This window comes from Polyodon spathula, chromosome 12 (assembly GCF_017654505.1).
Source record: "Polyodon spathula isolate WHYD16114869_AA chromosome 12, ASM1765450v1, whole genome shotgun sequence".
Taxonomy (NCBI): Eukaryota; Metazoa; Chordata; class Actinopteri; order Acipenseriformes; family Polyodontidae; genus Polyodon; species Polyodon spathula.
In genome coordinates this window covers 5,014,550-5,039,507 of record NC_054545.1, presented here as the reverse complement: position 1 = coordinate 5,039,507, position 24,958 = coordinate 5,014,550, and the positions used below count along the sequence as shown (strand labels likewise).

Here is a 24,958-nt window from a genome sequence, read left to right as displayed (position 1 = left end):
CTTTAGGATATCAACAGTATACGGTGAATAGATTTTAATTTGTTATTTTTACGTGAATTGAAAATTGTAATAAAATACATGTCATACTGACACGAAACGAAATAACAGATGTGTTATATGTAACTGGTAATAGTGTGTGAACTAAAAACATATTGCCACTGTCACCGTCACCTTCTCTGTATTAAAAATGTAAATACAAATGTGTTTGTTCTCACAGGCATGTTTCACAGAAAACTATATCAGTGGTAGAAAATTAATCTTGGTAAATTGCTCCACACTCCCCACACTTGGAGTCACTCACTTCAAAGATATGAACGTACTGATTTTGTAGTTTCATTGTAGTAAAAATGAATTGCTCAGTCCGGAGTATTTATTGATACCATTAAAAATTATAAATTTTCAAGTTTACAATAAAACGTAAGACAAGCCCGTAATATCTTATCTGTTAAGCGGCCTTTAAAAACAACCAGATGCCTAGTTTCATCAAAATCGAACAAGTGGTTTCACAAATGTGCCTTCAGTACCTCAGTAGATCAGATCTAACTGCCCAACTCCCTCACGATTCGTGCTGCAGTCAAATTCCAGGTGTGAGTGTGTGTTTCAGATTAGTGTGTGCTCTTTGCTCTGCCTTTGTTTTTATACTTAATGCTGGTTTAGATAGGGTTGCAAATCTGGAGATCTAGCAACTATTCTGTAATTAATCCTCTTTTAATTTTTTTTGGAAAGTAGACCTATTTTTGGAATTGATCGCTTATATATAGTTTATTTATTGCATAGTCTGTATATATGGTGAAAAAAAATGAAAAGGTTGTAAAAGCTCCTAGTTTCAGGGTTCCAAGGTTTGCTAATATATACCATGAATGGCAAGCTTCACAGTGAAATCCCCGTCTATGTTCAGAGTAGCACATTACTGTAGTGGATGCTTTATTTTGTTTGCCTTTGTTATAGTGCAGGACAAAGCTGGTAAGAACTGCATACAGCATTCAGATAATGTATTTGTCCATCTGTCACTTCCTGACACCCGCGACAATAAAAAGTGTACATGTAGCAGCAATACTATAGGTAACCTTAGTGTACGGGTTGTATGACATGTCTCAGAAAAATAAAACCAGTCCTCCATTTTATTTTTAAGGCAATTTCTGGTCACATTTGTGACCTTCTTGAAGTTAAGGACCCCCATTGGATCCAAAGTATTGCATTGCCCCCTGTGGAACCAAGGCGGTTATTTTTAGAGGAAAAGAGTCGAACAGGATCGACAGCTGATTCGTTTACTTATATTCAGTATTTGAAAGAAAGGGGCTTAGATGAATACACTTAAATGATGTAATGCTTCATCTAAACTGCTTGTCCTTTTAGTAATTATGCCTTGTGGTTTTTTTTTTTTTAATTTGCACAAGTACAACATTTGCCTCCACAAAACAAGAATGAATGAAGGTGTGAAACAAGTAAAAGTTTTCATCTTTACTTTTATAATCCATGGCAAATGACAAGTATTTTTTTTAAATAGAGTTTCCAAAGTGCCCAAAAAGCTACATGTAGACCCATAAAGCTACATAAATATCTCTCTGGTCTTGCTAGAATGGAAAAAATGCGCTGAATTATAGGTTTATTTATTTATTTAATTTTTCATATTTTAGGAGGTCAAGTCCATACTACAATGAAAATAAAATGTTGTACAGATCAAGTTATTCCTTTTTATAGAACAGTAACATAATAATACAACTATATTAAATACATAAAGCTATTGAATACTGACATTGATTGATACTGTACACCAACAAGATTCTCACCAACAGCAGTGTAAGGCTGTCACAACTGGCTGGGTACGTGGTCATTCAAATCCTGTTGCAGGATGTATTCAAATGAACAAATTAAGCGATGGTGTATTAGTTCAAGTTACATTCTGCACACACATGTAATGCGACTATGCAGTCAGCTGGAGGGATGTTTCCTGTTCTTTAGTCTCTTCACTTTCTGTAGATGGGACTCTATGGGCAGCACAATACGTTGCAGCAAGATGCTCTCGGAAAGAATGATCTTCTGAAAGAATCTTTGACAGCGGAGTGTCTTTCAGAAGCACGTCTGTGAGGCTGATCCAGGGGAACGGGCTTCATATAGAAAAAGATAGAAAGTCAACTTAAAATTGGCAAAAAACAGTCAACCCACTCAACAGTGCAACAGAAGTCCTCACACTACATATCAAATGCCTTAAAGTGTTAAATGCAATGCAAATAGAATTGGTATAGTTTTGATTGCTTTAATGCCTGTCAAGCAAGGCTGTGTAAAATGTTAAAAAAAGGTAAATATAAAACATTAAAAACAATAGCCGTATATTTAAGCACAATGTTTAAAACACATCTAATTGCATTTTTATTTGATTTAAAGGAAGTAACAGAACTCACATTGATATTTTTGTCTTGAGTCTTTATTACTATTCATGTTTTCTATGTTAGAAACTTACTCATCCTCAGAGAGAGTGGATGCAAAGGTTGCATTAACAAAATTTTGGGTGGTGAAAAGAAATGTGCCTTCTGATTTGTTCTGTGCTGGCGACTGCTTTATTAACAACTCATTGATAATATTCAGAGACTGCTGGGAATCCACGTTCATATGGCTACAGACATTCAGGACAGAGTAGAGTACAGCTGCAAACCATTTTCTATCAACAGATATTCCTCCTGAAAGGGGTTAAAAAAATACAAAAAATGATGGAGTGGGCCATATTCACAAAAACTCGACAAGCTATTTAAAGAATATATTTTTTATAAGTAAAATTAAAGATCTTTAAATGTTTTTGTTACAAGAGGTGTTTAACATCGTATCTCTGCAAATGTGGTGCTAAATAAATATTTCCACATTAGTTCCATACTGTAGTTATAACTCAAAGTGTCTGCCATGGGAAATCATGATTTTGATAGCTAAGTATGAAACACAACAACGTGACACTTTCAAAAGGTAACAACTAATTGAAAAACGTACACTGAAATCAACAGGACTCACACGTAAACATGCAATTGATAAAAGCTCTTTTGGATTTGTAGCACTTACCAGTCTGCCTCAAAGGACATGTGGCCTCTACCACCAACGGGTCTTTCAGAGAAGCAATTACATCACTCACTTGCTCCCACACATTACCAGAACCACCCTCTATAATTGTATACTCTGGCCTCAGGATGGAACTGTGACCCAATAGCTGCTTGAGTCTGCAATCAGAGAAATAGAGGATTTAGTTTCTAATTTATACCATGGATTGAAAAAAAATTGAGATTGGACGATTTGTATTATGCACTAAGAATAATTTAATGCTTGTAAATTAAAGAATATGAGAACTGAAAATGTATATATTTTTATTTTTTACCTGGGCACAGGCACAGCACTGACAAAGCTATATACAATGCAGGACTGGCTGAGTTCAGGTTGAATTTCTGCACAGACTCTTGACAAGTGAGAGGGAAGGCAGCAGAGAAAAAGAACATCAGCCCAGGCAGCCAAATGGCGATTGTCATAAAAGCATTCCACCCCTAATATCTTGAGGTCATCTGTAAAGTTACAGCATTAAATAGATTAACAAAACCAAAAAGCAATATATCACAATATCATTCATATTGTAAAAGCTAAATATCCTCTTCAGTGGATGCTGGCATGGTATAAGGTCTCAAGTGAAATGAATCTAAACGGTTCTGAACAGTCCATCGCACAATTCAGAACATACAGTACTCTGGCTGGCTGCTCACAGAAAGAGCCATGCCTGTCGCTCACCCAAACGTACATCTGTGTTGATTCATAAGCACATCCTTTGACTGATGTGCTGGATGGAGGAATGCGTTTTATGTCAGGTTTTCCAACACAGCTGTCATGAATGCTCTTACCTAAGGTCTCTGGTCTTCTGCTGGAAACTTTAAGGTTTCCTGGATGAAGGTTTGTAAATTGGAGCAGCACCTTTGTCAGTTGTTTTCCAATGCGGCCTCCTCCTAGAACACCGACTTTCAGAATTCCGCCATCAGCAGATAGATGCAAACAGGATACTTTAGATCTTAGAGAACCAAGTCCCTTTAACACTCTTAATCTGGGGAGCACACAATAGCATTTATTAATTGTTATTTTATACAGTAAACTGCAGGAGAGAGGAAAAGTATTTTGGGTTGTTTGTTTAGAACTGGTATAGATATCATATCTTTTTTATATCTATGAATGTTTATTAAAGGTAATAAGCTACTTGCATCATCAGTTTTTTTCTCACAAATGGGACAGCAAAATAAACCATATGGATTTAACTGAAAACAAATCAAATACAAAATGCAGAAAATCAAGCATGTGAATTTTCGTTCTAACAACAGCTTGATTAATTTGAAGTGAATGGTAATCAAGTGGCAGATCTCTATTAACAATATCGTAAATACTACTTGTTTTTTTTTTTTTTTTAAAGCCCATTGGCATAACTGTAGGCTTCACAATTGCAAGTGTTTCATACCGTACTGCATGGTTTAGTTTGACGAAGAAGGCAGCATGGGCACAGGCACAAAGCATCAGAGCATTATAGCGTGCTTTCAGATACAGGAAAGCTGTTTCACTTTCACTTAACCCAGATTCGAAGCTGAAGGAATCTAGACCCACTGTTATATCGGACATCATTAGAATTGTAATTCTTTTTTCAGCTGTTCTGTGTTGTATACCTGAAAGCAAAGCACACAAGCGACCACATAGTAAATCTGTAATTGACATAGTTTGCATGACAAAAACTGGCGGAGAAGGAAAAGAACTTAACAATGATGAGGGAACATGGCAACTGTTTAATTTGACGACTAAAGCTAAAGCAAGATTAGAGACCACCTGTAGAAAATTCACCCTGAAATGAATAATAATAAAAATAAACATTACTTTAAAATCTTTTTAAAAGTTTTAAAAAGGGAAAGATGCACCCAATAAACACCACAAAAACATTTGTTCGGTGCTCGCAAGTTGTCTTAAACTCGTAGCTATTCGATTTAGAATTATAATAGATGCTCTCATTTCTGAAAAAAATTGCACTATCCACCTATATTTCTTTATATTTAAACCCAGACACGTAAGTATGCTGAATTACTGTACGAACTGTTGTCGAATGCATTCGAGTAAGTGACAATTGATGAATGTACGAATCGTCAAATTCAATTTGGTACAAACGGCGTTCGAAGCAGTACATAATATAAAAAATAACCTAACCTGTGGATCTAATTTATACGCTTCATATTTTGTTGCTCAATTTTTTAATGCAACATTACGGTAGTTTATTTTTCCTTTGTAAATCTCCCTGCTGGTGCAAAAGCAGCCTTTACCTAAAAAAGTGCGCCTTTTGTGGTTTTTTTTTTTTTTTTTTTTTTTTTTTTTTTTTTTTTTAACTAAAGTTTGATAAAATCTGGGGTTTAAGTTATTTATTTGATACAAAAGTAAAGTCCATCCATAAAAGTTTTTGTCCATCCATACCTGTTAAGTATCGTTTAAAATCCAGCTCAATCAAAACACACAAGTCTCATTCGGTACCAGGACACGCAGGCATGTTACACCGTCGCTATGGAAACAAACACAGCACGTCAGAAATCTGTTTAAGTGCACCTCAGACAAACACACAAATGTGAGGTTTCATTTATCCATACTAACTAAACAGACGTTATGCAACTACCCGCAGCAGCAGGATTACATGTGACCGTCAAGCTCAGCTTAGCTAGGCAAGTATGTGTTACCTTGTTAAAATAATAATAATAATAATAATAATAATAATAATAATAATAAACAAGTTCACGGAGTTTCAGAAGATCAGAGAAGTTAAATAGTTTATTTCCCTTTTACGCAATTTATTACATGCTTATATAATTTGCACAAATAAGCTTTATCCGGTCTGTACACTAATTAACTATATACACGCAATATAAGTTTCGCTATATGCTCACACAAAGGGCTGCCGTTACAAAGCACATATAAATTAAATATACAGAGACAACCCTACCTCAGTCCACTGAAGCAGTGTTACAATCTATTTACTGTAGTTGCATCTAGGAATACATCTTTTTTATTCATTAACCAATTTTGTCTATTTGTCTACAACTTTGGCAGAGCCACTCCCACTAATATTTGGATTCTAGTTTCTGTGTGCGACAAACTTAATTCTGCACATTCTAACCTCTTTTTTTATTATCCTCCAAAATAAACAGCAAAGAAGTTTAAGCAAAGTGTACATGATATTTAATATGCTTGGTAATATGTCAGGCAGTAATAGCGGTGAAATCCTAAATTCTGTACATAACATACTAAGAAAAGAATTGCCATGTATGCTACAAGCAATACAATTTAAAGCAGTGTACAATAACTACACAACATTCTAACCGGCTTCACTTGCTTTTCCCACATTACACACAATATAAAAAAACAATGAAAAAAGCAAAAACATATGTGCTGTAGATTGTATTATTTAGTGTCCTTTAAAACCCTTCAAACTGGACGGTGCAGTAAACCTACAAGAAAGAGCTTGGGACAGGATGAGGGGGACCTTTTAAGGAAAGTTTTTAACAGGGGTGGGAAAGTAGATTAGGATAGCGGTTGTTTATTTATTGATTTAAATAAGACTTTAGTTGTTATCACAACAATAATCCCTTTAAAGACACATTACAGAATACATGTTAATATAAACAAAGAAGATGCACATGGACCTTCTCTTTTTGCTTCATTTGGACAAACCGAGATGTCAAGCAAACACTTTACACAGAAAGGTTGATCCAAGCAGCGGTTTAAATAACAATCCTTCACATGACCAGTTAGCAGGTCTTACTGTGATTGATCATAACATTCACTAAGCACATTGTATTACAAAACAGCTTGTAAACATATATTCAGTTCCTCAGAAAACAATATCATTTATATTATTCTGTTTTTTTTATATCTGTAGTGGCTTTGCCATTTTTTGTCTACATACACACTGCTGATCAAAAAGGCAAAAAATGTCCAGTCTCTCACTATATATATTGATTTTGAATTCAGCATGGCTGTATGGCTCTGCATTGCATTAGGATTTCTGCTGATGCTGTATGTGGTCATTGTTTGTAAGCACACAGCACTAGAAGAATATTTTAAATAAATTTATAGGTATTACCTGGTATAGCTCACAATTACGGTTGACCATAAGGGAGTTCATTAAAGGCTATTTATGAAAGCAATTGTTTTTTTATTCTTTTCCGCAAAGCCAGTGCATTTTATCTAGACCTGCACCCTTTGGGGTCTGGTAAATCAGCACAGACTTTAATTTTAAAGAAAGGCAAATGCACAATAGTGGCCTACAGGTACGTAAAGCTGTTTCAAGATAGCATTTACAGTAATCCTCATGCTCACAGAAAGGCACGGCTGTGGAGTATCAGGAATATGAGCTGGGGTTAGTAGAGCACACACCTGTTGGGGTGCATTAATATAGGTTTTGTATCAACAGAAGGTTTGACAGAACCAGCATGTACTATTGGTACTTGATGATGAAATGATATTGTTAGGATCTATATTCTTTCAGTTGCCATACATATAATTATGTATTTTTTTTCACTCCTCCCCTAATCGCCATTTCTGGGATTCCTCCTGACGGGCATCTGGTCGAATCTGATTTCTCATGCCACCCAAAACATTGGAGGTGGCCTCTGTGGCAACAATGAGTGGTTTGACCACAGCAGGTGGAATCTGTCGCAAAACTCCCCCCACAGCCCCAGTCACTCCTCTCTGTTCGTGCTCCCGTGTGGCGGTATCATAGATTGTCAGCGCTGTGTCTGTAATCCCCTGCAAAGAACAACGTGAAGACCTTACACATTCAGAATAGTACCAGCAAACAGGCTGTTAACTGCAGCTATAATGATTTGAAAGAAAAAGCTTGAATCTTATTGCCACAATGGTCAATTTAAAAGCATGACAGCTGTCGCTATGTTGTTAACACTTCAGTTTTCATCAGAATGATTGCAATGTTTTTAATACCTCTTTGACGACACTGTATGCTTTGGCCACGCCCTCACGCAGATCCACTGGCTGGTGAGCCAACCGGTAATGAGAGAATCGTTTGATTCTTTTTGATTCGCTTTCATCAGGTCCAGGAGACACCATGTCATAGGCTGTCTCTGCTGCAGCCTGCAGAACACATTTTTGTTAAAAGTAGTTTCTAAATCTTAACAGTTACTCATCAGGATCTTAACACTGTGCTAAAAGAAATGTGTTTCAATGCACAGCTGCAAAAATCCCATGTTTCCCAACCAGTGTTGGTGCTAGGCATTGCAGCCTAAGGAGTGTGCAGTTGAGGAGGAACATGTGCAAAAACAGCACATGGTCAGACTACCTGAATTGTCTGCACCATCCGATTAGTGAGCTCCAAAGCTGCCATGGCAGTAGATGTACCGAAGGATGCAGCGCCACGTTGAAACCCTCTGACAATTCTTCCATCCTTGCGGTACTGTTCAATTGGCAACCACACAAGGTCCCTCAGGCCCTGAACTGAAAAACAAAAAACAGGAGGAAAATAGAGACCATCAATAGAGAAATAAAGGTACTCAATAAAAGATTACCAGCAACTGGTGATGCATAAGCAAAGAGTCATTGAATAAATGTACAATTAAAGTGGTGTTTGCCCAGTGTGGCTCTATTCAGCTTGGGTAGATCTTTAATCTTAGGATTTATACATTTTATGTGTTTGGAGAATTGTTTCTTGAAAAGTGCATTCAGTAATGTGGCTTCCATTTTGCATTAGCTCACCTAATTGTACCAAGGAGTGTATAGGGCCCACTCCTCCCAGAATTCCTGGTAGCTGGTTCTTTTTAATGTCATTCAGCCATTCACTGATTGCATAGGAGAACAGTTTATCCACACCCAGCAATCTGGAATAAAGCAAAGATGCATACAGCTCATGGGCATACAGAAATGTGCACCCTTATTATATATAGACCAAACAAGGTAATAATTATGTACTAGTAAATCCTTATATAAAAATGTCTTTTTACAGCACATTTAAACTTATAAAATAAAAAATCTTAATACTCCCATGAATCTTAAATAAGGGAAACACCCTCATGATGTCCCAAACAGGACAGGTTACACATGCTTAAATCACTGAGGCTTCGAAAAAGCAGATGCAACAAGCAGTGAATCCTACCCTTGTCTGTAGCAAAGCCTCTTCAGTTTCAGCTCAGAGCAGTTCAGCTGAGTCAAACCAATCACAATTCCAGCAAATGTGCCCTGGAAACACAGTTACGATATTAATTAAACTGACTCATCCAACAGTTTTTATAATAATTCCTCCCGATAGGAATATGCTAGCACACCTGTTCCATTGACACATGCTTCCCGTGATAATCCAAACGAATGGGCACTTCAGAGATGAAACGAAACTCTCTGCAAAACAGATGAAGTACAAATTAGTTCATCTGTTTAGTTGAAGTACATTTTTAATCCATATCATTAACCCAGTATAAACAATTAGTCAACAATAATAGCTATAGATATGGAGTGTACCCTCTAGAAAATGATTTTAGTACATACAGTACATAAAAAACATTACACACTTTCACCACTGGAGGGAACCAGCAGAAACCAGTTGCATTTATTCATTTTTTACCGGAAGAAGATTCGCTGGTCTGTGAAGGATGTTGCATGTGAAGATTCGGCCTCCCCATTTTCAGTGCTGCTGGAACCTGGTAACCCATTCTGGCTCGGTCTGCCTTGTCCTGGCACTGAGATGATTGGAGCTGGGTCCAGACTACCACTCATGTGTTTGGGGAAGCTGCAGGTGAGGTCTGGAGCTGGAGGTTTCTTTACTGTAAAAGGTAAAGATCTTCTCATGCATGCTGTTCAGTCCTTGCTGCCATCTTTGAAGCTGGCACTGCCAGGCTCTAATTAAGACATTCCAGCTGTCCTTAAGCCAATCTTATTAGCAGGAATCACTGGTATATGAGAACCTCCTAGATCAGAGTTCTCAAGAATGAAAATTGTTGACCGAACTCTATTATACTGGTCAGTAGAATGTAGAATGAAGGGAATAAGTAAGTCTAAATGACAACACAAGTTTTAATGTTAAACCTATTGCCACAAAAGGGTAACGGTCCATGAAATGAAGAACGATCCTTAAGGTGTGTTGTCCCATTCATTCACAACACTGTATTACAATCTGAATTATTGAACTATATTACCTTCTTGATCTGTTGGAGACAACAACTCCACCTCAGCAGCAATGCTAGCAAAAAAGTCCTTCAAGAAAAACAATGCATCCTATAAAGGCAGAAAGAAAGAAAAAAAAAAGATAACTTTCTATGATTGAAAGCCTTGCTTTCTTAAATATTATTCACAGTGAGTCTCCCTATAGCCTCCTGAATGATTTCAACATCGAAAAAACAAAAAATAAATCACTGACCTGATCGATATTGAGGCGCACTGGCATCAGAGAGACTCGTAAACAGCACTCCTGTGGGGCTTGACCTGATTCTGGACAGACATGCAAAGCCTTCACCGTCAGCTGTGTAAATAGACACATGATTAAATACAAATTACATAAATGCAGCAAGTTTTCAATGTCCCATTAGGTATTACTGTATATTCCTTACCATATTAGAATGGGCCTTCCTGGGCATCTCTTTGCTGAAGTAGAGGTAGAGGAACTTGTTCATTTGTGACGTGGCCAGACGGTCCCTGATCTCCAGATCCTGGACGATGAACACTTGCCGGGAGACTGGCTGCTCTGTTAAACTGGGCTCCCTGTCCGCCCCACTCTGAGGGTAAACTTCATGCTGGAACTTCACCTGGGAATGAGGGGTATGGATTTGAAAAGGAATTCAATAGAAAGCACCATTCTAAAAGTTAAAGAATTCTTGGAACCATGCAATATATTCCATTCATTATGAAATAGAATATTTCATTTTTCCATTATGATTTGCTCAATCACTGTACAGATCTAGGCATGTTCCGATTCCACAGCACTGACCCCTCCCTGTTTCTTACCTTGTTCAGCTGTATTTCCATCAGAACATCTGGGTTTCTCCCCCTGCCTCCATGTGCACGCCCAGCAACTCGACTTTGTCTCACTGGGGTCTGTGAGGGAGAGCTGTGAGGAGTGCAGCTGTGAGCAGATAAACAAGTATAAATAATGCAATAGATTCAGAATATACAGAATAGCTTTGAGATTATATGGGGATGGCGCAATAAGATTAAAAAAAGGTAACAATCACCCAGGACTCTTGGCTGGGGATGATAGGACTGGTCCACCTGCAAAATCCTTGCCCCCATAGAGATGCCAGATGATTGAGATTTCCTTTATTAAATATCTGACCTCTGGAACAGGAAAGTGCAAGGGTCCTTTATTCGAGTCAGTCCTCCCAAGTGGGATACTAAAGTGATTCTCTTGTATCTCAATAGAATCTGAAGTCAGTTTGTTCACTACTGGCTCCTCATCACGATCCTGCAGAGTACAAAAATCACAATAAGAGTTTCACCCAGCTTCATAAGAACACGTACAGAATTCAACAGTCCATTAAAACTGAACTTCATAAGAAAAAGCAGGGTCTGTTTAAACCTCAGTACCCTTTTGCACTAGCTTATTATTTGTTTAAAGCATTTATATATCAAGTTCACTGTTATTTTAAACTTTGACTAATTCTCTACAGTCCCATTTACATAAAAACATAAAATACGTTAAACTTATTCTGCAGGCATTTCTTACAGCAGCGCCCGCCAAAGGAGTTTCCAGAATACAAAAGTCATCACTCTCTGGAGCAGCGTCGCTCATGGCTGCGTAGATCAGAGGGTGGTGATAGGGTGTAAAGGGTGGGCTTGGTTCCTGGGAGATGTTCCCACTCTCATCTGGGAACAGGAAGAGATCTGAACGAGGTGGCTCGAGAGCCTGTGTGAATCCTTCATGGACTCCTGCACAGAGACAACAGTAAGAGGAGGAGAATTCCACAGCACTGCAAAAACAAATGGTGCTCAACTCTGTACTGCTGTACAGAGAAAATTGACCTCAAACAAACAAAACACACCATACAGCTGTATACAATTGCTGACATGTTCTTGTGACTTATTTAAACTTTTTTTCAACTCCTTTAAGAACAGAAATGGAAGACTGCAACCCAGCTCATCCAAAAAATGAGTGGTAAAATAAGTGGTTCCAAAGATTTAATTTGCATACAGGTCTGACAAATATAAATTGAACTTGCAAATGCTAGCAAATTATGCAAATAGAATATTGATATGCAAACTTGTTTAAGAACGACAAGTCTAAATGACTGAAAACGGGGGTCACTTGAAAAGCTCTTATATTCCAAAGTCATTCTATTAATATTGGTCCTTGAACAGGAGCTATCCTGGTAAGATATTTAAATACCAAGGAAGGAGCATTATCCATCCATTCCTCAAAGCCATGAAGCTGTGCCCCCTCTTACCATTGGGCTGCCGGTCCTCAGGGGACCGTGCCTGCTGGAAGTCTGTGTCCTCCATGGCTTCACTCATCAGGTCCTGAAGGATCTGTTGCTCAGCTTCAGGGAGGAGTAGTGGCCGAGAGGGGGGTCTGCTTGGGATGTCGGGCTAAAAGACACAGCACAAAGGCTCAACTTATAATACAAGATTTAGACAACAATACCCAACAGCAGGAACTACCAAAAAAATAGCTTTTTTAAAATTATCTGTACATTCCCTACTCACCCTGCCTCGTTGCTTAGAGCCCCCAGCTTTTGTCTCTGTTCCTGGGGGTGGAATAAGGTCCCCGTAGCTTGCTATGTATTGGATCAGGTTCATGAGTGCCGCACAAGAGTCATAGCAAGTCCGGATGTGAATGACATCACTGGAGCAGCGCAGCTCAAATCGTGGCTCAGTCTGCGCACAATTGAAAATGATGTTAGTACACTGAATACAAATGAGACTGGTTTACAAATTTAAAAAATAAATCATAAAATATTCATGTGGTCAATATAGTGAATGCTTTATTAATTTTAAGCATTATGAATTATTACAGATTTACCATTTCTCCATTGACTCCGGGTTTAACTGCTGTAATCCTCAGCTCCAAGAGTCCCATATCCACCACTTGCACATAATCTGCGGATTTCAAAAACAAACCTTTAAAATAAGTCTTGAAAAGCTACTCTGGACCTGGGATGAGTTGCACTGAAACTGCTCAAAATAAACCCACCTCTGTTCAGATTGACCGACACGGTGTTACACTTGTCTGATAAAAATAACGCAGCTTCATCCAGAATGATTCTAAAAACAAAAAACAAAAAAAACCCAGAGATTCGTCTTTACTATTGTAAACCAGAACAACGTCCCAGGCTTGTGCAAGATGAGCCTCGTGTCAGGAGCGTGTGTGTAATAACCTCATACCTGAGTGTGGAGGAGGACCGGTCAAGCGAGACACTGCTGGAGATGCTAAAGGTTTCCACAGTGACAAGAGATCTGATTGGCAGGTACAGTGGTCTGCAAAGAAAACAACCACTCAGGTCTTGAGCAAATAACTGTAATGCCCCTTCTTTTCAATTCTTACTGCTGACACAGCCTGCTAATATTTACTATGCACTGTTGTTGTTGTTCTTTATCTGTCTGGCACTGAAGTATATATACAATGTAGCAACTTCCTGTGCCTTTAATAATCCACTTAAACAAACAGGGGTGGTACAACCCAAACCCAAATAAGAAACTGCTATTTTAAAATCCACTAAAGTGTGCATTATAAAATAAATATTTTTTAAATATAAAACAAATGTGGCAACAAATATATTGCTTCAGATTTATGAAAACAAGCAAGCCGGTAATTAGGATGGATTAGAATTCCTAAGGCCTTTAAAGTCAGTCAAAATAATCGTCTTTGTTTTTCTATACCTGTAATCAAGAGAACAGCTCCACAGGTGAAGGTGAAAGGTGGTGACTGAAACAGGAGGGGTGTATCCCAAAACAGGCTCATCAGACACATTCAGGAAATCTAGAATCTAAATCAGTGAAAAATAAATATAGGAAACAGAAAAAAGGCTGCTATGCATGTGTAACAGAAGATACTCTCACCTGCTCCTGCCAGCTGATACTTGAGGGCACCACCTGGTGCTGAAGAGTAGCTCCTTTCACTCCGACAGAGATCAGGAACTCCTGCAGGCACACAAATAATTACTGGAACACCCTGCTTTCAGATACATGCTCACAGTCCTTAGCATGTCATCCGCTTCTTCTCAACACAGTACTTTCAAACTACTGGCCACAGCACCACATGGCTAAAGAGAGGGGTATTACAACCACTGGTGAGCTACAAGTAATGTAAGGCACCTAAAAAACACTTATCGCTTATGCAGCTTGTGCTGCATTTAATATATCTTGTAATCTTCATCATCTTTATCCATCAAGTAAAAGTTATTTCTCATGCTAACTGATACCTTAACATTGCGCTCGATGTTCTCAGAGTAGATCTTCACTGCCACAGACAGCATATTTATAGTCTCTCCTCCAGCACCTTCAGGCACGCAACGTTTGCTGAGGGACCCCTCCTCAGAGCGGTAAATGGTAGGTTCCAACCAGTGAGGCCGGGTTTTACTGGGCAACTTCACTTCAGTGCTGGGGACAGTTCCTTCTAACATACCTAGTGGGAACCAATGAAACACTTAGTTACTGTGTCTAACGTCCTTCCCTTCCCAATGCAGACTTATATGTGCACTGCTCAGAAGGCCTTGATTCAGCACAGAAATGTGGTTTTGTTATCAGCACTTTCAGTACCTTGATGATACAGACACAGGCTGTTGGTATGGAGACATATGTAATGCTGGTCTTCATAGCCCTCATAGCGAGTCACACTGAACAGAACCCCATTATCAATTTCTAACCAGAACTCTCCATGCCTGCCTTCTATCACAGTCCCATCTTCCCGCTAGAAATAAACAAATTTAAGGTTAGAAAAAAATAAATTATAAACATATATATACGTGTGTCATGAAAAAAAGTTATATAATTTTTTTTTCATGACAGGGTATATGGAATTTATCACTAAACATGCAGTGACATGTTTTCAACTGTAATATTCTAGAGTTCTCAGGGCCCCAAGGGGAATCTTCCAGTAACTCAGAGTTACCTTGGTATCTGTCTGTAAGGCCACAAGTCCATGGTTGACACTCAGAAGGACAGAGAAAAGACTTTGGGAGGTTTTGTTCTGAGGCTCATTATTCTTCTTCCTTCGACACCTAAACCCAAAGTCTCCCGTGGAGTAATATTGCATCGTCTCTTCCTCCGATCCACTCTCTTCCTCTGGAAAAACACGACAGAAAGAAGCACTTTCAAAACACATTTACTTAATGGCAGCTAATATGCCTTTACAGCTATTTACACAGCTCCCAGGTTCATCAGCCATGGATGAGCTTGCAAATAGGAATGCTGTTACCTGCCAGTAATTGTTCTTTATTACACCAAATGAGTGAAACCTTTGCTTAATTTCCTCATGGGTCAGAACAACCATATAGCCAGGGTATAGATAACATGTTTCTCATACCATCGGGGGCAGATGATCTAAACTGGCTGAAACTGTCCTTGATGTAGGTATTGATTAGCTGGCTCGCTACTGACAGTCCAACACCATAGGACATGTTTTCAAAGGTCTCTACTGGAGATGGTGCGGTCGGCTCCCACAGCAACAGGTCATTATTGATTCTGCCAGGCAAGAACAGAAGAGATTCATTGTAAGGGATTTCAAAATGAGCTGGAACACTGTCTGGGTGTTTTGCTTTGGGCTTTCAGAAACAAACCTGTTGTGCAATTTCTCGTAAAAGGCCTTGTTCGGCAGGGCTAATTCAATATTTGGCAACGACAGCTCTAAAATGTAGCGTGAATTGCTCATTGTCTTCTCCTGAAATTCAGTCATTTCAGCCACATCTCCTGGCATGACCATCTGTGAATGACAAAGGGGGCAGAATAATCAATCTGATAGTTTATATCTTCACCCACTGCTGAAGTGACGGTGATCCATTTCTTCTCATTGGGTTTTACCTCCTCGTTTTCGTACATGACCCTGCGTGAGGAGAATGGCGAGGGCTCTCGCTTTCCAAAATCACAGACGTCTTTCAAAGAGTGCGCCCCTCCTTCCTCCTCCTCTGGGGAGAGCCCCTCAGCCTCCTCCTCTTCCTCGGCTGGGACACGCTCCAGGATAGAGTGCACTACCATCGGGTTCACCTTCAACACGATCCTGAAGGAGAGCACACAGTCATACTGTAGGTGTAGCTCTGTGATCAAGTGATACCATTAATAGGACTGTGCACATGCTTGAAACAAAGCACCTTGTGAGCAATATTATACTAATTAGAATAATAACATTCTTTCCATACACCTGCTTGCAATAAACCTTGTAATATTAGTTATGTACTGTATTGCAGGCCAGTCACAACTGTTGTAATGTTGAACTCCAGTTCTCTCACCTTGGCCAATCAAATTTGCCACTGTCTGATGTCGCCATGTCCCCATCCATCCCATGTGACACTTTGAGGAACCTGACAGCTGCCTGGTCATGGTCATCTTGAAACTTGCCTGTGAAAGCATAAGTTCAAATGTGAATAAGCACTGCCCTCGAAATCTTTTTTTTTTTTTTTTTTTTTTTCTCTGACACAATTTTGATCAACTTACCAGTCAGTTCTTTAAACGTCAGCTCCAGTTTAGTTTGTTCTGGAGAGGATCCGCCAGTGAATTCGGTTTTGAATTCCACATCCTTGAACTCCAGGTGGAGAATCTCCTTCTGGAGGGATTTCTTAAACCAGGGGCCCCTCTCTTGGTCCGACCTCAAGTCAGGAATTGGAAATCGCACGGCCAAGTTTAACACTGGCACATTAACCAAGACAGACATCCGGCAGTTTGCTGGTGTCCTCGAGTCGTCTAGGAAAACTTCAGTGAATGCCTTGTGCTGAAAACATTACGCAGAGTACAAAGCCTAGTTAGTTTTTGTTAATTTTTCTTTTTTTAATTTGATTATGGATTCCAAAAATAAATCACATTAAAATAACGTTGTTATGGGGAATAATATGTTGAAAAAGACAATGTGGTGATGTATATTTAGCTGAATCTAGGAGCTGAACAATTAACAGAACTCACCAGGCTGACATGCTTATTGTAGGAGGTGTACATGTGGGATGCCATCATTTCTGTTGTTACCAGTTTCTGTGGTTGCAGTAAGGAATTGAGTCTATCCACAATGCTAATATCTAATTCTGAATGAACTGGACCCAGTTCTATCTGAAAATCAGCTTTCTGAGGCAATGAGCTGAGTCGCACCTGACTTCCCTGTAAAAGAAATCAAACAAGTACTGTCTATTAGTTACAACCTCCAGTTTAGTCAATAGTTCATTCATAGCCTTTGGCAACCAAACCCCTGCTACTAACACACAGTTTTTCATCTATGTGACACTACAGATCTCTCACAAAGGAAAGCCTCATACACCTTTAGAGAACTCTGCAGCACATAAAACCACCCTCTCACATATTTAACCCACTGAAGTAATATTCTGTTATTGCACATCAAACTTAGTCAGAATGCTACCAGACAACAATCAGCTGCGGATGGATATTTTTAGTTGGGTATTTCAAGTGGTATAATTTATTACACATCTGCAGATGTTGAAGACCTCAGTATATCGACAGTAATGCAGGTTAACAATGAAATCATTACCTGGGGTCCCCTGCGTTCAGAAAACTTGTAGAGAAGGTGAAGACAAGCTGGAGGACGGGATTCTTTGAGGCAGTCTGAATCAAATGTTACAAGCTTCAGAAAAAAAAAAAGTATCTGTCATTTACCAGTTGCATTGTTATTTTACGGCGTATGGCCTACTTAGGTCAGTCTTTGTATTAGTGCTTACACTATTGAGACATGCCTGTTTCTGTAAATAAAGTAAAGAAATAAACAAAACAGTACTGGTTGTGTTTCCAGCTTAGAAGGGGGCACATGGCACATTGGTTAACAAAGCTTCGATTAACAGGGACATGCGTTTCTGCTGGCACTTTTCCTCACCTCTGTGTACTGGGGTGCGCTGGACCTTGAGTCTGTTGGGAATAGACACTCCAGCAGCTCAATCTGTCCCACAGACACATCAGTACTGAGACTGCGCAAACTGGAACCCTGCCGCTGCTCGTAGGTTACCTTGATACCAGTTCCCATGAACCTGGGAAAAGAGGAATCCTTGGGTTAGCATGGGAGTGACCAGCAATCAACAGTTACATCACAACTAAACTAGAACTGGGAGCTTTTATTAACAAAAACCTACTAGATCCCACAAAACACTGGAATTGCATCGTCCTATCGGATTGAATGGTTTGTAAACATGGATTAAAATAGCTATCTCCAGACAGTGAAATGCAGTGAAATGGTTCGATTTTGCCCGGTGAGCTGTAGATGAAAACTGAAATAATTATTTGTCTGTGTTTTACTAAAGATGCTTGTATGTTAAGTTGGTATAGTAAGGTTGCACTATGTTTCAACTAATACAAAATCACCAGGTGCTTAAGATCGCACTTGATCAGTCACAGATGTTAACTAAAACTGTAAACATTCCAGTCTAGATATTATATAGATATTATATGCTTGTTCAGCATTTGGAAGAGGTATACTTTACACATGTTGCTCATTAGGAGTTCTCTTTAAGAAGAGGTTGGCATGCTTGATTGCTATTGATTCATGTGTGTGTGTTTTTCTTTATCCCCTACAGTTTCAAAGAAAAAAAGTGGGAACATTTAACTGTACCTCAGGTGATCGTAAGGACAGGCCTCATCAAAAATGGGATGAAAATGTGGAAAATCTCCTTTGCAGAGCTCTGCAGGACTGATTTTCTCAATCCGGCTGAAGAAATCGGAGGCCATCGGAGTGAGCGGGTTGAGGTTCAGTGCTGTTTCAGGGGGCGGCAGAGGGTCTATATGAAGGACAGACACGGACAGGCTGCCCAGGGCTAGTCTGAACACAACCTCAGGCCGGGATTCATCCACAGAGTGAGGTTTAGATGGGTGAGCTGGAAAGGAGTTTAATGACAATCAGGCATATTTATCTACTGTCTTTATTTATACTTATACTGTAGCATCAAGGCATTGCAGTCTGTTTTTTAGTGAGGTCCCCAAGCAAAGAGAGATATAAAACAGAAGTACAGCTTATACTTACAATATATACAAAGACACTTCAGTCATTAAGCAGATGACAGATATTCAAATTTAACATATACAAATATATCAGCTTTGAGAAGCAATTTAGTGGTTGCTTTCTGGGTTAAACAATGACCCTCCTACAAAAAATATATAAATAAAAAGCAGCAGTACATCTTTATTGATAAACCACACATAGCTGCTGATCACAGTGTTCTGCACTCACATGTCTGTCGAAGCAGTTTCTGAGGAGGCTGCATCCCTCTTGATAGGAAGGGAGGGTCCTGTGCCAGTTTTTCCCTGTGTCTCGGAGGATCCAGGTAGTCATCCCAAACCGTCTGCAGCACAAACATTAAATCAAAGGATGTTCAAATAAAATATAGAACAATACAAAACCAGATAACAAGTCTGGTACACACACACATATATATATATATATATATATATATATATATATATATATATATATATATATATATATATATATATATATATATATATAATGTCCTGTATTGCTGACACACAGTTTATTCACCATCTACATAAAGATTTGTTTGCTTTGGTGCCATAATTAAAATGAAAACCCAGTCCGAAGAGTCGCTTATGCTATTTATATTTATTAAGGGCAAAATAGAAATGAATAACACTAAACTTTTACAGCAAGTTTAATATGACACTTACTGTTACATTACCCAATGGGGATCCTCCGGGAGAGCTGGCGTAGTTACTGTTTAAAGACAGTTCAAGATCCACAGTGGGTGGGTCTCCAAGTGGTGGAAGGGAGGACAGACTGTGGGACATTTCCATTTCTGCCATAGAGAAGAATACATCTTCTTCTAGGTTGAGCAGAAAAACAGATCAGGAAAACACAATCCTGCAGTCCTATGAATGTTAAATCCTAACAGTAATAGTTAAAAACAAGATACGATGCATACAACAGCAGGCCTGTATGACATTTTGTGTACCTACCAGTTCTGATTACCCTGAAATAACATCATGTACAGTATTCTTAATTCACTAATTTAAAACTTAAACATTTAAGGAGGGCTGGTGCAATGATTTGTTGTTTTCTAATTTTATTTACATTTGGTGACATTGTTCAGAAAAAAAACCTGCAAATGCCATTTTTATATTGTTCAGCAACAGCAAAAAAATCAGTCCCTGCCTATCCTCACCCCGACTTGACGTGGTTCTCGTCTCGCTCTCAAACAGGCCCTGCTCCTCCAGCCCCCCTGCACCCAGCGGGTCCTTCTTCAGAAAGCGGTGCAGCTCCATGTGCAGCCGGTACTCGTCCTCTTGCTGGATTGGGCGGCTTTTCCTGTCCTTACAGCTGAGAGAGGTCCTCTCTGAACTCTCTATAGGGGATGAACCAGCAGAGCATTAAATGGGGGTCAGAGCCTCTTCATGAAAACCAACAAGTGACTCCTGACTTGTTTGAGGGGATTTGTTCTCAAATGCCACTTCCTCTTTGTGATGCTCTAAAATGAGACATTCAAACACACACAAATTATACTATATAGAGCAATACAAAACAAATACAGAAACAGCATACAGTCTAGCATAAAGCCACAAGACACAGGATCAGTTTTAAAGCACTGATTTCCTGTTTATGAATAACAAAATATGTTTATTAAAGATTAATTTTAGTAAATCTGCACAGATGTAAAGTAAAATGGAAGTAAAATGGATCAGAAAGAAGTAAGCACAGTAGAATGGTGAGTTAGAATATCTATATATATATATATATATATATATATATAGTCACGATGCTATTTGGAATAATGTAAAAGTTATACACTTAAACCATTTGTATAGCCTGTAACTTATTCCATAAAGCACTACTGCATCAGGAAGGCAGATCTGAAGAACAGTTGTAAACAAACAGAGCTTCAGGTGAACGTTTTAAAAAATGAAATATTACCCAGTGTGATTAATGTGCATTAACAATGAGGTACAGGGCACAGCAGAAGACTCACCTGGTCCTGAAAAGACACCCAGCATGTCCAAGAGCAGATGCACTTGGCGTGGAGACAAGAGCACATTTATAGAATCAATCTGTCCATCTACATCCAGCTAGAAGAAGACAGAGAAAAACCATTAACCTTTATACAGGGAAACAGGTTATTCTATACGATTGTATAAAAATACCTAGAGGACTGAATTATTTACTTTCGCTCCAGGAAGTGCTTCATTTTGTTTAAGAATAAGACCGAGTTCCATTCTCCCATTCAAACATCCAATCTGCACAGGTTTGAATGGTGCCACTTCAGATACAGTTCTTGTAAACTGGGGGTGCGGCTCACAGATGATTTTGGGGTTCCAGCTGGGAGAGAGCTTTGGTTCTGTTTCCTATTAAAAAAAAAAAAAGGGAAACAAATTACCTTATTCATGCAGAGTGGAATGTATCCTTATTTTATCCAAAAATCATTTCAAATGCAAATGATGTTTAAAAACATTAGAATGATGATTGGAACTTACTGTTTGCGGAGTTGAGGACTTTGGACAAGTTCTTGCAGCTTCTGAAAATTCATCCCAAAAAACTGAGACCCCAGTAAGTTGCAGGTTCTTATGAGCAAACATCGTTGGCTGGTGAACATTCATCCCAGAGCATTCATCTCCAGTTTCATCACAATACACAATTCTGAGCAATCAAAGAAGAGAACGTGGTTACTAACCAAAAACATCAAAATCAGTATTGTCTCTGCATTAGTTTCATTCAAACGTAATCATTCCACCATACATTATTAATAGTGAAGGTATTTGTGTTTAAGTGCTATATCATTATAGACTGACTGGCTAAAAATAAAGAATAGACACAATGACTAGTTGGACAGTGGAAATAGTTCTTGTGTCTTGTCCAGTGTAGAAGGTTTCTACAATTTTGTCCACTATAGGATGTTAGTTGCTGGTCACAATACATGCACATGTTTGCTGGCTCGATCTGTCATGATCAGATTCAGACCGAAGTTGTGAGTGCTGATGGAGGTATGCACTGCGTTACGGGACAAGAGATCCTTCTACTTTCCCAGGGTTGATGCTGAATAACTGCACACTCTTACATAGCTTATATACAAATACATCTGTTAGACCACAAAACATGCCACACAACCACATAAATTTGTGCACATTGCAGACTAGGGTATCTTCTAATTTGACTTCTCCAATTTTTGGGTGAAAAAAAAACTGTATGTTACTGTATATGTAAAAATGGGTATGTACAGTAATAATCTAAAACATGACTTACTTGCTGATTCGCATTTCAAGAGCTATTCCAGTTTTTGAGTTTTCTGGTACATGTTCAATCCTGAGGACTGTGTCTAAAAATGTAACCTTGACTCTTCTCAGAACTAAAAGAGAAAACACGAGGGTATGTAATAAAAAGATTTGCAGCTGGCACACAATCATACATCTGCGCGTTTGATCTCGTATTTAGAATTGTAGATGACACCTACTGCACCAGTAAAACCTATTTCATATGGAAGAGTGATCACAAGACCAGAATTAGAGGTTGCCAACCTTTTCTTTGTTGAGCGAGATCGATCATAAAATCAGCCAGTTAAAATACTAGTGCAACAGAATAGTTTTTACAGTGAGATGTACTGTACTTAATGTAAAAGGGAAGTGAGTAAGAGCCTAGCAGAGTGCTGTAAAGTGTGGGTAATGCACAGCAGCATGGTAAATGCTCATTTCCAGCAGTTTTCATAATCTGTAACTTCTCTGAATTAAAGGAAATAGAAACTATACCTGTTTCAATGGTTTCTGCAAATTTCTCAAGCCCTTCTAGAGGCTGAAACCCTTCTGCCTGCTCATCTGTCAGCCTCTGACTCAGACATTCCTTAGCAAGCTGCATGCTACTTGTCATGAAACTGGACCAGTACATCGGCTCAGATCCGGATGCTGCAGAGAGATACAAAAAGCATGTGAGCAATTTAAAAACTCTTTCATCCTGCTCTCATATCTTCTATAACTTGAGATCTAAGACAGAAAATACATTTGTATGACCTCAAATCTACCTTTACTTTTGCAGTTTGCGTCTGCAGTTCTGAGTGGAGTTCATTCATAGACCTCCAAGCTGTGTAATGCTCATTTTGATTAAACAAAATGAGCGGAGGACATTGCTACCATACACATGTGACTATTACCATGCAATAAAAAGTGTTTTCTGTGTGTCTGCTTAGTCTAGTGCACCCAGCTCCCAGTCAACAGCACTGTTTCTAAAAGGATGGTGCTGTAACTCACCCATCCGTGGTCTTGGCCTAAAAACCACCTCGAGCCCTTTCACCTCCAGAGCACAGTTCTCCTGCAGCAGTGAGGCCCAGGGGACAGACAGGGAGATTGTCTGAATAAACCCCTCAATCACCTCAAAGGGAGCGTCCACCGATTCCAGGATCTCATTCAGGGACTAGAGAGAGAGAGAACATTGAGCAACCGGTCGCTTGCATTTGTCAGACTATTTATAGTAGAAAGACTCTATAGTAGAAAGTTGAATTTGTACAATGTATTACTCCATAATGTGTGGGGGAAAAAAAAGTCAATTAGCTAATCATTAAAAAAAAAAAAATATATATATATATATATATATATATATATATATATATGTATATATTATATATAGAATATATAAATATATATATATATATATATATTATCTAATTCTTCTCAAAATGGAAGCGGGCTGTCAAATTAACATGTGTATAAGGAAGCTGTGTATACCTGTAGTTCTAGAGATCCATTTATGATGTATAACACTAAGTGCCATTGTGACAGTTCTCTTGCAATATTGGTTCTAAATCATAAGATTATAAAGCATATGTTCTCTTCAGTTGTGTGCAGCAAAGCCAAACATTATCTGAGAATAAATGGCACTTCCATTACTTGGCACAATCTAAATACTGTAGGTGCACAAGCATGCACTTGATAAACAACATCACATTGCTTCACACACAAACAATATGGAGTCTTGAGCATCAGTCTTTATCGATCAATAACAATTGAGCATCCCATCTTACAAAATCGGTCCCTTCACTCTTGTGTGCCTTACCCATTTGTCCAATGGGACTTGCGCCAGTGATCCGGTTCCCTGATAGAGGTCCAGGCTCAGCTGATCCAGGCTCAGCTTCTCTTGCAGGAAGTTGCCCAGATACCGGTGCAACAAGTACCTGCAGGCCCGCTTTTTTATCGACTCAGAAAATGGCCAAGGCATCTCTGCTGAGATATTGCGCACTCCTCAAGAAGCGGGTATATCAAGCCTCTAGGGAAGCGTTGGGTATTTAATTATCTTTTTAAAAGGGTCTCTAATCGTGTCGGCGTGTTGTTGTAACCTGGTGAAACGGCTATTCAAATTAGACAAAGATAGTCTTTTAGGGGTTGCCTCAGTCATCCTATTTGGTTTGGAGCTGTCCAAATAGTTCCATATATAGTTAGTGTAACCCTTAATCCTATTTGATTAGTAAATATTGTTGGTAAAAACGGTAAAGAGAAGGAATATCATGACACCATTTCTAATTATAATAGTATTATAATATTGAATTAGTACATAGTTGCTAATATGGTTGAAATCCACATTATATAAATAGTTAAATATAGTAAAACAGTAACAAATGTATGATTTTAGAACCTGATTTGCAGCTCTGTCGTCAGTCTGTAACACTTCGGGCCTCACAAACAGTTCATAGCATTAAAGTCATGCAGTAAACATTGCAGATCGCGGCATCAGACAAGTCGTACCAACCAGTATTTTGTATTGTCACGGTTCCGTACAAGTTAAAACCGGTACCGTCCCCAGAATCATACATCTGTCATCAGTTTTCTGCTTCAAACAATCAAATAGATAAAGCTTTAACAT

The 24,958-nt window shown here is 38.8% G+C and overlaps 2 protein-coding genes across 4 annotated transcripts; both read right to left on the bottom strand.

Annotated features, from left to right (window-relative positions):
- Positions 1-1,618: 1,618 nt before the first annotated feature.
- noxred1 (NADP-dependent oxidoreductase domain containing 1) lies at positions 1,619-5,665 on the bottom strand. Of its 2 annotated transcripts, none has more exons than XM_041266781.1 (7): positions 5,464-5,665; positions 4,472-4,673; positions 3,870-4,066; positions 3,359-3,539; positions 3,049-3,203; positions 2,462-2,678; positions 1,619-2,108 (listed from the first exon to the last, which is right to left on the bottom strand). In XM_041266781.1, the coding sequence occupies exons 2-7, from the start codon at positions 4,630-4,632 to the stop codon at positions 1,925-1,927; spliced, it is 1,095 nt and encodes a 364-aa protein (XP_041122715.1). In that variant the 5' UTR covers positions 4,633-4,673; positions 5,464-5,665; the 3' UTR covers positions 1,619-1,924. The 2 variants fall into 2 exon arrangements, 1 of the variants encoding a protein (XP_041122715.1); XR_005951259.1 differs by having other exon boundaries at positions 2,023-2,108; positions 2,403-2,678.
- A 531-nt stretch (positions 5,666-6,196) lies between these two features.
- On the bottom strand, positions 6,197-24,704 carry LOC121324195 (autophagy-related protein 2 homolog B-like). 2 transcript variants are annotated; one of them, XM_041265787.1, is made up of 42 exons: positions 24,155-24,704; positions 23,353-23,515; positions 22,858-23,010; positions 22,358-22,460; positions 21,592-21,754; positions 21,283-21,462; positions 21,090-21,186; positions 20,289-20,468; positions 19,795-19,949; positions 19,340-19,451; positions 18,725-18,986; positions 17,996-18,146; positions 17,657-17,749; positions 17,083-17,271; positions 16,621-16,894; positions 16,416-16,524; positions 15,991-16,186; positions 15,750-15,892; positions 15,497-15,654; positions 15,083-15,255; positions 14,731-14,881; positions 14,394-14,596; positions 14,032-14,112; positions 13,852-13,958; positions 13,357-13,449; positions 13,166-13,236; positions 12,995-13,071; positions 12,679-12,849; positions 12,420-12,561; positions 11,702-11,904; positions 11,211-11,440; positions 10,984-11,101; positions 10,590-10,784; positions 10,400-10,501; positions 10,179-10,257; positions 9,608-9,806; positions 9,315-9,384; positions 9,146-9,228; positions 8,749-8,870; positions 8,336-8,490; positions 7,981-8,130; positions 6,197-7,788 (listed from the first exon to the last, which is right to left on the bottom strand). In XM_041265787.1, the coding sequence occupies exons 1-42, from the start codon at positions 24,314-24,316 to the stop codon at positions 7,558-7,560; spliced, it is 6,249 nt and encodes a 2,082-aa protein (XP_041121721.1). In that variant the 5' UTR covers positions 24,317-24,704; the 3' UTR covers positions 6,197-7,557. The 2 variants fall into 2 exon arrangements, with proteins under 2 accessions (XP_041121721.1, XP_041121722.1); XM_041265788.1 differs by having other exon boundaries at positions 19,795-19,946.
- Positions 24,705-24,958: the final 254 nt, after the last annotated feature.